The 16,129-nt window shown below is 38.2% G+C and overlaps 1 protein-coding gene across 4 annotated transcripts in view; it reads left to right on the top strand.

Moving 5' to 3' along the window:
- The window catches only part of NEBL (nebulette), a 342,127-nt gene that overhangs the window by 285,004 nt on the left and 40,994 nt on the right, over positions 1-16,129 (top strand). The window contains exons 11-17 of one of the 4 annotated variants that reach the window (XM_036100133.2): positions 408-518; positions 2,266-2,376; positions 4,491-4,601; positions 9,068-9,178; positions 9,346-9,456; positions 12,424-12,528; positions 14,569-14,661. The exons of the other annotated variants lie outside the window; for them this stretch is intronic. Coding sequence (XP_035956026.2) covers positions 408-518; positions 2,266-2,376; positions 4,491-4,601; positions 9,068-9,178; positions 9,346-9,456; positions 12,424-12,528; positions 14,569-14,661 — 753 coding nt within the window. The remainder of the gene's footprint in view (positions 1-407; positions 519-2,265; positions 2,377-4,490; positions 4,602-9,067; positions 9,179-9,345; positions 9,457-12,423; positions 12,529-14,568; positions 14,662-16,129) is intronic. 4 annotated transcript variants of the gene reach the window in all.

The raw sequence follows: 16,129 nt of genomic DNA, 5'->3' as shown, positions 1-16,129 counted from the left end.
TTAGGCTACTGTGCTTTGAATGGCTTTCCATGCAGCCAGATTTTCTTCTGGTGGTTGGATCCACTCCCTTTAGAATGAACCAGTCCGGTGATTCTCAAATAACCAACTTTACTGGCTTTCCTCTCCAATCCGGCTGGGGTCAAACAATGACAGACTGTAAGGTGTTAAGCAGCCTCACTCCGGGTGCTTTCCCGGAGGCGGTTGGTACTTGATGATTCTGCTTTTGTTTGGTAGAATTCTAAAATTTATGGTAAAGTTGGAGTGATTTTCTTGTGGCTATGAAGATTCTGAGGTGGTAGAATTATATAAGACAAGCCTCAGTTTTGTTCTGGGAACTCTTGTTCTAATACTTTTCCAACAGTGACGAATATTTTCTAAATTTCAAATTATGCGGTCTTACTTAACAGAAAGTTTACAGAGAGGATTTTGAGAAGGAGATTAAAGGAAGGTCATCACTGGATTTAGACAAGACTCCAGAATTTTTACATGTAAAGTACATCACCAACCTTCTGAAAGAGGTAGGATCTTGTGATTTACTATTAAATATTGTGAAAGAAAACTAAAGAAGTGACCCAGGAAATATTTACTCCAAAATTCCCTACTAACTGTTTGAGATGTTAATCCATTCCTCTTTCTCTCACTTTGACCTTTATTAACAGAGTTTTTAATTTCATTAAAAATAGGAAAGTGTGTGTTAACACTTCCATTTAAAGTTGGAGGAAGAAATCACCTAGAGTTTCTGGAAAAACTTGAAAAATATTCTGATTTTGTGTTTGTACCTCAAAAGCTCTATAAATAGTTTTATAGCAGTTAGTTTTTTTTTTTAATTTTGAATAAAGGGCTCACAAAACTATGATTAAACATCTTTTAATTCATTGTAGAAAGGCCTAATTTTAAAAAAGGAACTCTCAGTGACTTAATGAAATTATAACTTTTCTAAGTATACACATTTAGCTTTAAATTGTCTTTGCAGTTTTTACTTTGTTATGGTTTTTACACTTATATTGCCATTCAGAATGTTCAAAGTATTGTTTTATACTTTCATTTCATTTGATCCCCCCAATTGCCCTTTGACATTGGTAGAAAAAGTATTTTTATTTTCATTTTGCCTGTGTGTGTGGAAATCAAGGCTCAGTTACTTAAAGTCTTTTGAAGGTCCCATGACCAAATAAGTGAAGGAATTCCAACTTTCATCCAGGTTATTTGACTCCAGAGCTCTTTCCAAAATTACATTCAGGTCATTACAATTTCTTGTAGGCTATTTTTTTTTTTTTTAAAGATTTTATTTATTTATTTGAGAGAGAGAGAATGAGAGACAGAGAGCATGAGAGGGAGGAGGGTCAGAGGGAGAAGCAGACTCCCTGCCGAGCAGGGAGCCCGATGCGGGACTCGATCCCGGGACTCCAGGATCATGACCTGAGCCGAAGGCAGTCGCTTAACCAACTGAGCCACCCAGGCGCCCCTCTTGTAGGCTATTAGTTAAGCAGAGCAGTAGCTAATTTAATTATAATGGACAAAGAGAAAATAACATCAAATGAACCCTAGAATTTACTGGAACATGACTTATTATTATTAAAGGAAGCCTCATCTTTTATCTGGCAAGTTAGTCATAAGTGCAACTCAGTTGAATTGGATCAAGATATATGTTGTTTTCATAATGCATTTAGTAGGAAAAAAAAGAAATTCATTAGCAGAACAAAAACCTCAAGTTATATATAAGTATTAGGAGAGACATTTGGATCTACTTAAAATATAATATTAAAATAGATGACATTCAAACTATGTATTATCAATCTGTAGGAAATTACTTGGTTTTATGAATCTGAATAAAGTGGATTTTTTTTTAACTTTGGCTACATCAATCCTTTTGATTTTGTAATTTTCAACTATGATCTTTTGGTGATTCATATTTTATAGACAGCTTTCAAAGAAATACTTCAAATAATTAATAAGAAGCATCCATTCCTAAGATCTTCCTCACCACTTAAAAGGAAGACATCTTTTTAAAATATGGCACCAATATGGACCAAAATGGAAGACGGGATGAAAGGGAAAATCCTGATAAAATTGGAAACCATGCTAAACATGACTAAAAGAGAAAATAGAGTCTCTGTAGAAAATTAGGAGCGTAAATACTCAGGAGTCTGATTCATTCCTCTCTAGAAATATTTTCTCCTTTCTGTGGTCTCTAGAAAGCATGTGACATGGTATATCAGTTAAAGGGTGTCCCAGGAAATTTTGAACTGTAATGTTCTTGTCTCATAGAAGGAATATAAGAAAGATTTGGAAAATGAAATAAAAGGCAAAGGAATGGAACTTAACTCAGACGTTCTTGATATTCAAAGAGCAAAACGTGCATCCGAAATGGCTAGTGAGGTGAGTATATATTTTTAGCAACTGAGAATGTATGAAGTTTCAGCTGACTTCCTTGTCTGTAAATCTTTCTCAAAGATTTATATACATTCCATAACTTTAATGTGCAAGATGATGATAAGTAGCTATGTCCTAGCAGTCATTTCCCAGTCAAGGAATTAAAGAAAAATAAAATAAAATAAAAAAGATGTTCACCATCTGCTTTCCATGTGGTATGAGAAAAATTGACCGTTTCCCTGTGTAGAGAAAAATGTATATAATAAACCAGAATAATTGTAGGAGATTCAAGTTGATTTTTTAAGGAAGTGAAAGGCAGAGGATTGGGAATGTGTGTTGTCGAGCTCTGTCAGTTACTGCAGTGCGGTTCACATGCTCTCCTGCTCTCCACCCAGCGGAACCCCCAGCCCTTGCCTTGGCTGCTCAGTGAGCCCACATAAAGCTCTTTATGAAGCGAGAGTGATCGTTGCTTACTTTACATGGCACTTGTGGAAAGGAATGAAATGCCTGTGAGGTGCTTTCAGTCCTTTCATCCGTGTGTTGTGTCATTCCTTTGGTATCAGATAATGGCTCTGCGCTTTGAGGAGAGTCTAGCTGAACTAAGCAATGAGAAATGTAAAGTTGTGTCCCTATAGGTTCATAAACTGAGGTGATGGTGATGACAGTGACCCTATTAGTCAGGCTGCAGATGATAGGAACCCAACTCAAACTGGGTGAAGGAACAAAGGGAATATTTTGGCTTATGAATAGAGAAGTCCAAAGTCAAGTTTCCTTCAAGTTGGAATTCAAATGAAGTCTGTCTTCCTTCTTCACTCAGCTCTGTTATCTTCTCTATTGCTTCAACCTTGGGAGGCCATCTCCAAGTGATGGCCCCTCCTAACAGTAGGATAATTCCTATCTGTGCCAGTAATCCCAGTGGGAAGTGAGCATCTGTTTCTTACAATTACAGTTAAAGTTCTAGGATTGAATCTCACTGGATCAGCTTCTATCCTGTGTCTACTCCCACCCTGATCATTGTGTCTGGGGCCAGAGGAATGTAATCTGCTGATGATCTGGTATGGTTCCCATGGTCACTCATTTGTTTAGTTAACTTCTTTGGTAATTTAATTGCATTCTAAGTATAAAAAATTCAAGGGGCGCCTGGGTGGCTCAGTCAGTTAAGTGTCTGCCTTCAGTTCAGGTCATGATCCCGGGGTCCTGGGATCAAGCCTCACATCGGCCTCCTGCTCAGTGGGAAGCCTGCTTCTCCCTCTCCCTGACCCCTGCTCATGCTCTCTCTCTCTCAATCTCAAATAAATAAATAAAAAATCTTTAAAAAAAGATTCAAAATTGTTATGTGTTTAAAAAAAATTTACAATCATCTTTGGCTATATCCGTGTTCTTTAAATAAATTAAAGCATTAAAAGCCACTATGATGTCTTTGGCTAATATTGTCATCACATATTCCTAAGTTAGTAATTCTGTACAGATTCTTCTGTTATGGTGACATGTGCAGTCCACATTCAGGGGTAGATCTTGTAATCGTTTGTCAGTAATACTAGGGAAAATCATTTCAGACTCTCAGTGGCAGAGTCCGTCCAGACACAGCAGAATGGCACGATTGTGGCAGGGGCAACAGTAAATCAGCCTTAGCCTATGAGTATAGGAGTAAAAGCCCAAAACAAGCTATCAGTTATTGAACACCTACTATGTGCTGAGCACTATGTTACATTCTTGCCCCCATTTTGCAGATGAGTAAACTGGAAATGTTAAACATTCCCAGTGTCACACAGCAATTGAGTGCTCTGGCCTCCAAGTCAGCCTTCTTTCTATAGCATCAACTCATTGAAACCTGCCTCCCTATCCTCCAGCCCCCAAAACAGTTGTCAGTGAAGATTCTCAGCATGTATAGTAAAAAGCTTAGGAGCTTCATGTACCCTTCTTCAGTGAGAATAGTGATACAGTTCTAAGCAGTCCAGAAAATTTAGTTCTAGGTGATCATTTCATAGTACAAAGTAAAATGTGTTTTTTTTAAATATGTTCAGTGATTTTTTAGTATCATTGATTACAGATACAGGTTTGTTCCCGGAGTGTCTGAATATTATCAAATGTTGCTTTTTTTTTTTTTTTTTTTTTTACAGAAAGAATATAAGAAAGACCTGGAGTCAAAAATTAAAGGGAAGGGAATGCAAGTCGGCCCCGACACCCTTGAAATACAACATGCCAAAAAAGCTTCAGAGATAGCTAGTCAGGTTGGTCGAACGAATGGTGCAGATGCCTTAAAGCCTGTATTTTGAAACTTCACAAATCATATTAACAACCTGATTAGTACATGGAGTTCCCCAAAGCTTTGTGACTAGTTTAAAAGTTTGGAATGGAGACCATTCCAAATCAGCATGTTTGTTGAAAATGTATGGTTTCTGCTTTACTCATTTCCTTTGAATATAGCAAAGAAAACTAGGGGGAACGCATTTTAATAGAACACACACACACACACACACACACACACACAAACACACACATACACACCTTTCTTACTTTATTTGTAATACAACAAATTTCACATTCATCTGGTCGACAATAAATGTTTTCATACTACGTTTTCTTTAAGGATAGGTCATATGCTGTTCTGTAAATCTGTGTTTCCAACTTTCTGAACAGACCTTGAAAATCACATATTGAGAATCTAACATGCCAGTGATAACCATTTCTGTATGATTTGGTTGCACGTTCTCAAAATACCCCATTGACCTCATCACCATGCCGGAAATTCCTGCCAGATTAACATTTTGGATTGAAGCGTTCTATATCCTGAATGACCGTGTTCGTTCATCTGATATTTTCCTCTTCATGTAATGCATGTAATGACAGGATATTCATTTAGAAGTTTTGGCTTAGATGTTATGATAATGATAGATAGCAGATAACGTTGTAAGAGTCAAACCATATGTGTATTTTTTGAAGGAAATACCCCAGAACCAGTTCCATGCCTCTTGAACTCCTCCAGTATTTTCGAGAATATAAGAGTGTCACTGGAGTAGAGAGTATTTGGGAAGAGGTGATTTTGTGAGAAACATTTGTGAAGAGAATGCTGGGGTGCAGGTTAAGGAGTGCTGCCCATTTACCTCAAGGCTGATTGGGGGGTGTTTCAGTGGGGATACGCTGAGAGCTGTAATGTGACCTTTGCTGTTAGGAAGAACTGGCTCAGGGCTGACTCCCCCCAGGAAATCTGGAGGGCGAGAAGAAGCTGATTAACTGCCTGGCGAGTTGTTGCCATGTTGGGATCTGCTTGCATCCCCAGGGTTAGGGACTGGCCAGGGGAATGGAAGGGTCATAATTGGTTTGGACAAAGGATCTGGAGATGGCATAGGAGTCTTGACCAACAGGGGTTTTATTTAGAAATGGCAGAGTTGGGGAGGGTGTGTGCTGAACAGGCCCTTGAAAACCGCTTTTCATTTGACCCCTCCTTCCATTCTCCTGAAATACAGTCATTGTTGCAAATTTGTAGTCTTCTGGATCTATTCTTATGTGTACATAGATAAACATAACACGTATGTACACGTAGACTTAAAAAATCCTTAAATACCCTGTATTTTGTTCTGTGTTTGGTTTTCTCACTTAATATTATGGACCCTTTTCCATGTTACCTTATATAGTTCTACCTCATTCTTATAGAAAAATTAAGTGTTTCATAACATGGATGTGAATTTGCAACCATTTACCTTTTGATGTCTCATAGGCTTTACCACATGTAAATGACATGTAAAATGCAATAACAGGATCTCAGTATTATACAATAAAACCAGAATGCTTAATTTTTCCCCAGATCTGCTTTCCTTTTCCACTCCCTTCTCAGCAAATGGTAGCAGTGAGATCTCAGAAGTCACTTGGATTCCTCTTGTCAGCAACTTTTATTGCCTCTGCCCCCAAATGGTTTCTAAATCCATTTACTTCTCTCCACCCTAGTCCAAGCTACCATGTCTGTCACCTCGATCCCTGCAATGGCTTTTAACCAGAATTCTGCTTCCATTATTGTCCTCTTCGTATCCATTCTTTACCCAAACACCAGAACCATCCTTGAAGAATTAAGTTAAATTATGTTACTCTCACTACTTAGAACTCTCCACTGGTTTCCAGTTATGTCCAGTGTAAATGCCCCACTCCTTGCTCCTGCATTTAGAGCCACCCTCCTGCCATTCTCATCTTGTTCCCCTCTTCCCTTGCTCATTATGATTATGCTCCAACCTCACAGACTTGCAGTCTCTGCACAGCTTTGTTGTCTTCTGGAAGGTTCTTCCCCTGGTCTTTGCACAGTTTTTCTTTCTGGTTATTTATTTCTTAGATTTAATGGTGGCCTCCTTGGGATTCCAAGTAACTAACTACCCAGGAACTATCAAATTACACTTATAATTCTCTGAAATGTTTCTTATTATTAGGAGGGGGCAGTGTTAGTTCAAGTTACCGGCTTGGAGTAAGGGGGTTGGGAGTGAGGGATTCGAGGCTGGGGAAAAGCCTTCAAAATCATCCTGAGGGATGAAGCCGAAAGTAGGCATCCTTTCCCTGGAGAGAACAATGTGGAAAGAATATAGTTTTGTGTTTCACACTTTTACCTAAGAATAGGCTTTTAACACATATTCCTTTCATGAAACGTTGGAATGTCATGTCTTTCCTTGGAATGGTATAGATTTGTTTTATTCAACGATATGCTGCTTTCAATTTCTGTGTGTACCTTAGGACTGTATACTAGTTCTTGAGAAGCTAGGGGAAAGAAAGGCCTAGGGGAGTCAGCTGTCCTATGGTTATATGTACATCATGATTATGGCCATGCTATTATCTTTGCAATCCAAAGTTCTCATTTGTATGTAATCCTAGCCATGTCCCATTTTGCCCAATTGATAGGCTCACACATCCATTTCAACCAAACTTTGGGACTTTGTTATAGTTCAAGGCTTAACTTTTCAAAGAAATTAATGTGGTATATACTGTTACATGAATCACTCCCAATAGTTAAACCCTCCAGAACCTATGAAATTAACCATGTGACTTTCTTTAGCCAGTAGGACATTAGCAAACATGACTCCCGCAGAACCTCTAAAACTCTTGTGTATTGGGGCTTGCCTTCTTGGAATCTAGGTGCCATCATGTTGTTTTAAACCTTCAAAGTTTTAGGGTATTTTATTATGCATTAGTGTGTAAATGATGTAACTGGTGTCCTACGTAGTCTATTTACGTGCTTGAGGACGCTTTTAGATTTCAACATTCATATTGCAAAATTAAATGACATACTTCTACCCAGGGACCTTGGTGGCTGTCTATGATCAGTGCCTCATTTTCTACATACATTGTCCTTCAAATGAAGTGCTTTATTTGGGGGCCTTAAAGAGGCTTACTAGAAATGTTTGTTGTTTTTTTTTTATACACACATAGTAGTAATAGAGTATTATGATTTTGAAAGTTAAATGCTGTTACTTAAACTGTATTTAGGAAAGTGAAACTGAGACTCTAAGTCAGTGAAAATAAGCAGAGTTATGAGTAGAAGATAGGAAAAAATATAATATTTCTCAGAGACTGAGATCTTTGTTTACACCTTTTAAAATTTAGGATATCACAGATAAGCAAGCCAACATTTACGCCATTGCAGGGAATCTACAAATCTAGATTATGTCACATCTAGAGTATGTCAACATAAGAGGAAATAACTGTTTTAGAAGAAATGTAATTAGATACAGTTAATAGTTTTTTTTCTTGTAATAAAATTTTTCATTGAAGAATACATACACACTGAAAAGTATACAACTTAAGTGTACAGCCTGCTCAGTTTTTTAGGATCAGTTTTAAAATGTGACGAGTCTCAGAGACATGTTGTGTCTGGGTAATTATGACTATTTTGTAAGTAACACATAATTCAATTCAGGCTGCTCAAAACAAGCAGATAATTTATTGTTCTTAGAACCGAACGGTAGAGGAAGCCCTAGGCTCGGCTTGCTCTGGGGCTCAGACAATATGATTGAGTTTCAATTTCTCTCTTCAGTTCTCAGGCAGGCTTTCTTCTACTTGCAAAGAGGCTCTTAGCAGCTCCTGGAGCTCCTTCCTTCTCCATCCACGTCTAGAAGGAGAGGGAAAGCTTCTTGATATCTTGTGTGGAAAAAGAATTCTATTCATCCCTGGAGAAAACCGGAAGGGCCAGGGATGGGGTATAATGGGTTATGTAAACCCAACAGGACCCGCGGACTTGGGCCAGTCTCACCCAAGCTGAATGGTCTAGCATGGGGGAGCTGTGAGTTGCCCAGTGGCAAATCAGGGGCTATTGGGGGTGGGGGCAAGAGTGGTTGCATTCCAAGGAAGCAACCAGCAATAATCATTCACTATAGAGCAAAAAGTGACAGTTTTACAATGACATCTTACTGATATTCATCAAATGAGTTATTTGTTAACCAATAACTGATCAAATTTATTGTATTGAAATAAAAAAACTCCCCGCTTGGCTAACTATGTTTTCTTTCTTAATTCAGGTTAGTAGACAGAAGTCTTCTGATTACTTGTGACTAAGTCACTCCAAGCCATCTTCCTCCCACAAGTTTTAAAACTCTTCCTAGTTTTGTAGAAATAAGAGAAGTAAGAGTCCAAAACCACAATCCTGATGTGAAAATGCCATCACAGTTGTTAACAGTTTTTCACATTCTTGTGGAGCCCTCATTGCATGTTTTATTTTCTCCAGAAAGACTATAAGAGAGATCTGGAGACTGAAATAAAAGGGAAGGGCATGCAGGTGGGTCCAGACATTCCTGATATCCAGAGAGCCAAGAAAGCATCGGAAATGGCCAGCCAGGTGAGAAACCCACAAGATACAAAGTTTACAACAGACACGATGAATTGTGTTTAGAAAAAGTAAAAATGGCATTTTTGCACGCGTGGCCTTGAGAGTCAAACACATATGTATCTGCGTTGCTATGGGAGGCTAAGCAAAGCTCTGAAGATTATTTTCTGTTCTTTTAGAAAGAATACAAGAAAGACTTGGAAAATGAAATTAAGGGGAAAGGAATGCAAGTAAGCATGGACATCCCGGACATACTGCGAGCCAAGAGGGCATCTGAGATCTATAGCCAGGTTGGTAGGGAGTGAAGATGCTCAGAATACTGTTTTCTGATCTCCAGTCACCATGTGCTTCGTGTGTCTCTAAGACTGATATTTTTTGGAGGGCACTGTATTCAAAGTCAGTGCACTCTGTTCTAGGAGCTATTGGTCAAACTTGATTAATCTCACTAATGAAAGGGACAGTTGCTGTCAATTCAATGGCTGTTATTGAGTGTCTGATCTCCCCTGTTTGAGTCCAATGACACTGTGATCTTTTTTATTTTTAGTTTTTGACTCTAGTGCACGCTTGAATCCAGTGCTCACACTACAGAAAAGAGATTACAAATGAGTTTGTCTTTTTAACCCTCTCATCATGAATATTATCCTTAAAATAATCAGCGCTAACAAACAGTGAATAAAACTGCACAAGGTGGAAGGTGAAATTGAATATTAACTAAAAATTAAGAGAAGAACTGTCTTCTTGGTAAAATTTAATTTACCCAGTGGACCGGTCACACATCCCTTAGAACGACCTGTACAAAAAAAGCTCTAGAAAAGTTGGATATGGATATAACCACAAAATAATATATTTAATGGAAGAAGTTATCAATAAAATCTGAACTGGGCAAAATTCGTTAGTGAATATTGTCTTTGCTATAAAATTTACAAGGAAAAGAATGAATCCCAACGGAAAAAAAATAAAGGGGAATGAAAAAATTAAAAGTGTTACAGAAAATTGACCAAGGAATTACATTTGATTAATGGGATTTATGATGAAAATAATTTTCAACAAAATCTGACCACATTTGTTAAAATTCCCATTAAAACATAAGCAGTATCCAAACATCTGCTGGTTCAAAAGGGTGTATCCAGATGACAGAGTCACATGTCAAAGGAGTTACCTGCTTCTCAGCCTCCTCAGATGACACAGCTGTTGGGATGGTCCTGAAGTGCATGTTCATCTGTCCTCAGTATCTCATGGTGCCACCTGAACTTGGAGAAGTTGGCTCTAACTATATCAAGTGACTAAAATTATTGATAAATACATAAAACAGGTAAATGGTCATACGAGTCAGTGGAGAAAAGTTACTGTCTCAAAAATGCCAATCTCATTCATTAGTTCAGTAAATACTTTCTGAGCACCCACTTTCATGCAAAATTAGACATGGTTTTGCCCTTGGGGAACTAATCTAATAGTTTAATAATCAAATAATCACACAAATACAGTATTACAAACCGTGATACATGCCACCAAAAGGTAAAGGCTTCCCAGAGGAAGTGATGCCTGAGTCGTCAGCATTCCTGCCTTAACTTCACAATGTCGCCTTGTTTGCGACAGAAGGATACATCTAACTTCAAGGAATTTTAATTATATAGGATACAATGGAATTCTTATGAGATTGTAATGATGCCGTGTTGAGTCTCAACACGAACAATAATTACTTTCCTAACAAGCATCAGTATGCCATAATGGTTAACTTCACTGACTTTGGACCCAGAGTGCCTGGGTTAAATCCTAGCTCTGACACTTCTTAGCTAGTGTCTCAGTTTCCCCATCTGTAAGAGGGGATAGTAACACCAGCTGCTTGTGGGGTTGATTCAATGAGTTAATGTGTATTTCAAACCATACCTACGACTACGTCAATGTGGGTACTCATCAAAGGTATGGCCCAGATTGTATTGGAGATTATAGTAATACATTTGAAAATTGAGATTTTAATCTCAACTACAGAAATACTAGTATCTTTCCATTATCAAATGTATCTTCTTCTGAAGTAGGAAACAAAGCATGAATTCAGAAGAATAGAAATAGTGGGTATAGAGAGCTAGGTTACTTGCAGGAGCTATAGGACTACTTTGAACAGGGACTGGGGCTGCTCATGAAAGGGTAGGTTTCTTCTGGGTTCTGGTCACCAATTCCAACGCATGTATGTGGAGGCTTCCCCATACCAACGAGCAATTCTCGGACATCAGCAAGGGATTGGAGAATTCAACTCAATTCAGGCACTGTCTACTGGAAGCCGGCACTAAGTTCTACAGGTTAGGGACTCAGTCCTACAGGGTGGTTCTCCTCCCCTCTTCAGATGCCAGTTGCAAGCTCAGTTTGTCACCTGTGCTTTTGGCCAACAGCCTATAGATCAGAGGTTCCCAGGACCCCTCTGTGGGTCTGATTCATTTGCTAGAGCAGCTCACAGAACTTAAATAGATTGGCAGTTTATTATAAAAAGATATAACTCAGGAACAGCCAGATGGAAGAGAGGCATAGGGCAAGGTATGAGGAGAGGGCACAGAGCTTCCAAGCCCTCTCCGGGTTCATTCACAATTTCCCCCAAATCTCCCTATGTTCACCAACCTGGAAGCTCTCCGAACCCTTTCCTTTTGGGTTTTTATGGAGGCTTCATTACATAGGCATGATTGATCAACTCATTGGCTATTGGTGATTGATTCAGCCTCCAGCTCCTCTCCCCTCCCCAGAGGTCGGGGGTTGGGACTGGAAGTCCAACCCTTTAATCACTTGTTTGGTTCCCCTGGCAACCAGTCCCATCCTTAAGTGTGGTCCAAAAATAACTTCATTAACATAACAAAAGATATTCTTACCGCTCTCATCACAGGAAATTCTGAGGGTTTTTAGGAACTCTGTGCCAGAAATAGGGACAAAGACCAAATATAACCAATTTCTTATTGTAAGTTACGACATCACAAGTTTCTAAACTTAGAGTGGCACAGAGGCCATGCCCTCCAGAGGCCTTTGAATGGACTAGGGTGGGACCCATTGCCTGAGAAGAGGCAAGCTTGCTTCCCTGGGCTATTTGCTTACTCTGTTTGCTTATTCCCTTTATTTTTGCTGTCACATCAATAACTGCTTTGAATCATAAGATATAATTTATGATGATATGAACCATGTGGAATGGGAGAGTTGGAAGCAGCGTCATTTTCTGTCTCTCTCTTATACACACACACACAGAGTTTCAGATTCATATGAACTGTTTCTATTTTTAGAAAAAGTATAAAGACGAAGCAGAAAAGATGCTTTCTAACTATAGTTCTGTGGCAGATACTCCTGAAATTCAGAGAATCAAGACAACTCAACAAAACATTAGTGCGGTGAGTAGCCATTACTGCTTTTCAGTGGCCACCTTGAAATTTTGTTTCTGGAAGGAGGGCCTTTTTCCTCATTGTCTGATTGCTTGTTGCATTGTTTGACTTTTCTGTCAAACGTATTATCTTTCCTTCTTTAAAAAATAGTAAGTTCTGTTAAAGAACCAAAATTCAGTCAATTTAAAGATCTAATTGGCTTGATTCAATAATTCATGAATCAGGCAGTATCCCCTCTAACAAATTTGAGGATGATCAGTAGAGATGTATAAAATATAAGGCTCTGATAGGCAGAAACTGGCAGGACAGGGAAGTTATTAGCAAGAGAAAAGATAGGATTGCTTCAGACAAGGTCATGTTCCCTCAGGGAAAAAGGCGGGGACCTACCAAGCAGATTACCTCTCTAGTCCTGATCAGGAAATTCCAGACTGATTGGTTTAAAATACCACTCTTGGGAGAGGCTGAAACTGCAATTAGGTTAGGTATTAAGTCTTGATGGGGCTTAACATGAGTGACTCCATTTTGGGCACTTTGTTTCTCTTTAATAGTACCAAATGTTCTTACAAGGTATAATTTATCATGATTGTTTTGGAATTACAATTTCAAATTTTCTTCTGTGGTACAAGCAAGAGTTCTTTTTAACTGAAATTTAAAATTTTACTTAGGAAAGAGATCTTTTTTTTTTCTTTTCTTTTTTTTATTGTTATGTTAAACACCATACATTACATCATTAGTTTTTGATGTAGTGTTCCATGATTCATTGTTTGTTAGGAAAGAGATCTTAATCTTCCACACAGATTTTACTTCAGAGATGAGAATAATCCTATCATGCGATTTCCTTCCTGGTCACTGATTTGCAATGATAATGTATTTAGGGATTTACTAGCTTGTAACCAATTCCTAAACTTTTATATTTTTATTTTGAGGAATAGGAATTGTATCAGCAACCATTAATTAAGGGACAGGGTCTACGTTTAATGGATATATAAACCTGAATTCTAAGATTATAAAAATTGACCGTACAGCCAATATTTTTATGTAGAACTAGCTCATTAGTCACTTAGTAGTTAAGTAAATGTCTCATCAAAATATAAATTCTATTAAGTCTGAGGACTTTTGGAATATTTTCTACTTTGTAATAAATTGGTAAACTCTAAACCTCAATGTGTGCTAGTCAGGTACCTCTAGGGCCTTCAAAGCAGGTGTGCTAAGAAATGGAAAAGTCTGGCTGGAAGGGAGGATCAGGGGAAAAAAACTGTTTCCACCCTTATCTCCTGTGATTCCGTGATTCCGTGGTGTTCTAGAGTTTTGTCTTGTGGTGGAAAACATCTCTGAGGCCATACTCTTCCAACCCCCATTAGGGCCCACTGAATTACCAAATCTTAACAGAGGGAATAGTTTTGTCCTCATATGCCTTTCTTATAATTATCCTACTATTCGGTAAAACATTTTGTTTCTTTGTTTTGCTTTGTCTTTGAAAGGGGTGGATTGTTGGTAGGAGTGGAGAGGCATGTGGGAAGGTTAACGTAGAAGAGACGGGAAATAGACTGAATAAACTTTTGATGTTGGGGATAGAGCCAGTACTTTCTTTGAAGAGAACGAGGGCATCTTTGTGTTTGGAGAATAGCACTTGCTTAAAATTTCATGCCGTTTTTGAATTAAATGATACTGCTTAGTAAGCTTTTCTAATATGTGCTTTGATTTTTCTCAAACACACATGTGATATGTGTTTGTATTTGAAGAAGGAAACTCTAGTTTGCCCACTTATATTCTTAGACCAAATAATCTGCAGCCATGTCAGCTACCACACATGTCCTAGAAGAGGTATCGGGGGTTATTGGTGGGATGCTATGGAATGTGAGACCCAAATGGGACATTTATTCTCATAATGGATTATTTAATTGATTGATATAACCTTGTTACTCATAAATAGAAGCTGTATTCACATTACTTGAGAACCTGAGAAATTGTCTTTCTTTTATAAGAATCTGATCTAGGACCTGAATTCTAATAAGCTTATAATTATTCTTTCCTTCTCTTATAACAAAGGTAGTTTATAAGGAAGAAGTAGGAGCCGGCACAGCAGTAAAATATACTCCAGAGACTGAACGAGCGAAGAAAAATCAGCAGAATATTAGTTCAGTAAGTGCTCTACAGCATTAATTATCCTTTCCAAAAGCAAGCATAAGCTAGATAAATGTTTTTAGTTCTTTGCTAAACTGGCTACTTTTTCTTTTATTCTTCTCTTTGTTAAAATGCTATTTCATCAAATATCAAAGTTCTCACTTTCAGAAGGAAAACTGTCGCCTTGTTCCCCTTGAACCTAAAGCAGTGTTTCATCTTGATATATCATAGTGCACGAGAGATAGATCACTTTAATAGTCCAGTAATGAAATCCAGGATTAGATTTCATGTTTTGAACAGAATTTTAACTGTATTAAATTTTTTCAGAGAAAAGATAAATTTCAGTACCTCTCCACAACTTGGAGGAAAGAAATTTTACCCTGCAGAATGATTAAAGGCCCTTAGTACATCTATTTGGTGGCTTAAGGGAAGGTTTCAGAGGCCCTGTTTGCTTTCTACTTCTTCCAGCTTTCAGCAAAGCAAAAACATGCACCTTCACTATAATTTGTAAAATAACTTACTCTCCAACTCCCTTTGAGCTTAGGGGGAAGGGTAGAGGAGGCGCTTACTGTTATAAGTAAAAACTTTTCCATTTGGTATTTGACATTTACAATGGAGACTGGCTATCCTTACCAACAGGAATTCTTCCATGGATATGGAGTGTATTTACTTTCTTCTTGAGGAAGTCGTAAAGGTTCTTTCCTGAAATCCCCTTCTTGACCTTTCTCTTCACCTTCATTCTTGGAGGCAGAGCCTTTAAGTAATTCAAGTAGAACAGCTCCGGTTAGATGTATCTGTCAGGATAGTTATGTGGCGTTCTAGAATAGGAGTGTGCATGGGCTTTTGTGGAGAAAGAGTAGGAAAGGCAAAGTAATGCTACAGTAAAGCATACTTCAAAAAATCTGCAGACTACTAGTGTAATAAAATTTCTGTAGCATGAATGAAACTGTCACCTGAAGAAAGCATGAGGAGAAGGAGATTACCGTTAGGGTGTGCAAATGTGTTCTGATCCACTGTGGCGAGAGCCTGTGTCCGGCAATGCTGGGGTCCGGCAGGGAACTTAGTTTGGCAGAGAAGGGTAAAATGTTTCCTTCACTTTCCAATGATAATATTTGAAATGTACCCATCAGTGTACTGAAATACAGTGTTATAAATGTTCTGTAGTATGCAATTCCATTGCCTACAGTAAAATGACTGTGCCATTTTGATTAGTTTAGAGTCGTATGAAAAACACAAATGTTCATCTTTAATCACGTTTAGCTTCTTACCCGAGGAAAATCACGCAAAGTAGTATGGTATATCATTTCTTTTTCCAGCGTTCCGCTGCCTCTTCTAGCAAACAATAAATGCGTAATTCTGTATCTCTATAAGGTTGGGCCATAAACTCCTGCTTAGTATTCAAATGGAAAGTTGCCCTTTCAAGATTGGCCAGATCTGTCAAACCAAGATATGATTCTCTAACATTTAAAGATCTCGACATTTTCCA

This window comes from Halichoerus grypus, chromosome 6 (assembly GCF_964656455.1).
Source record: "Halichoerus grypus chromosome 6, mHalGry1.hap1.1, whole genome shotgun sequence".
NCBI classification, from domain to species: Eukaryota; Metazoa; Chordata; class Mammalia; order Carnivora; family Phocidae; genus Halichoerus; species Halichoerus grypus.
This window is presented reverse-complemented; position numbering and strand designations above follow the sequence as displayed.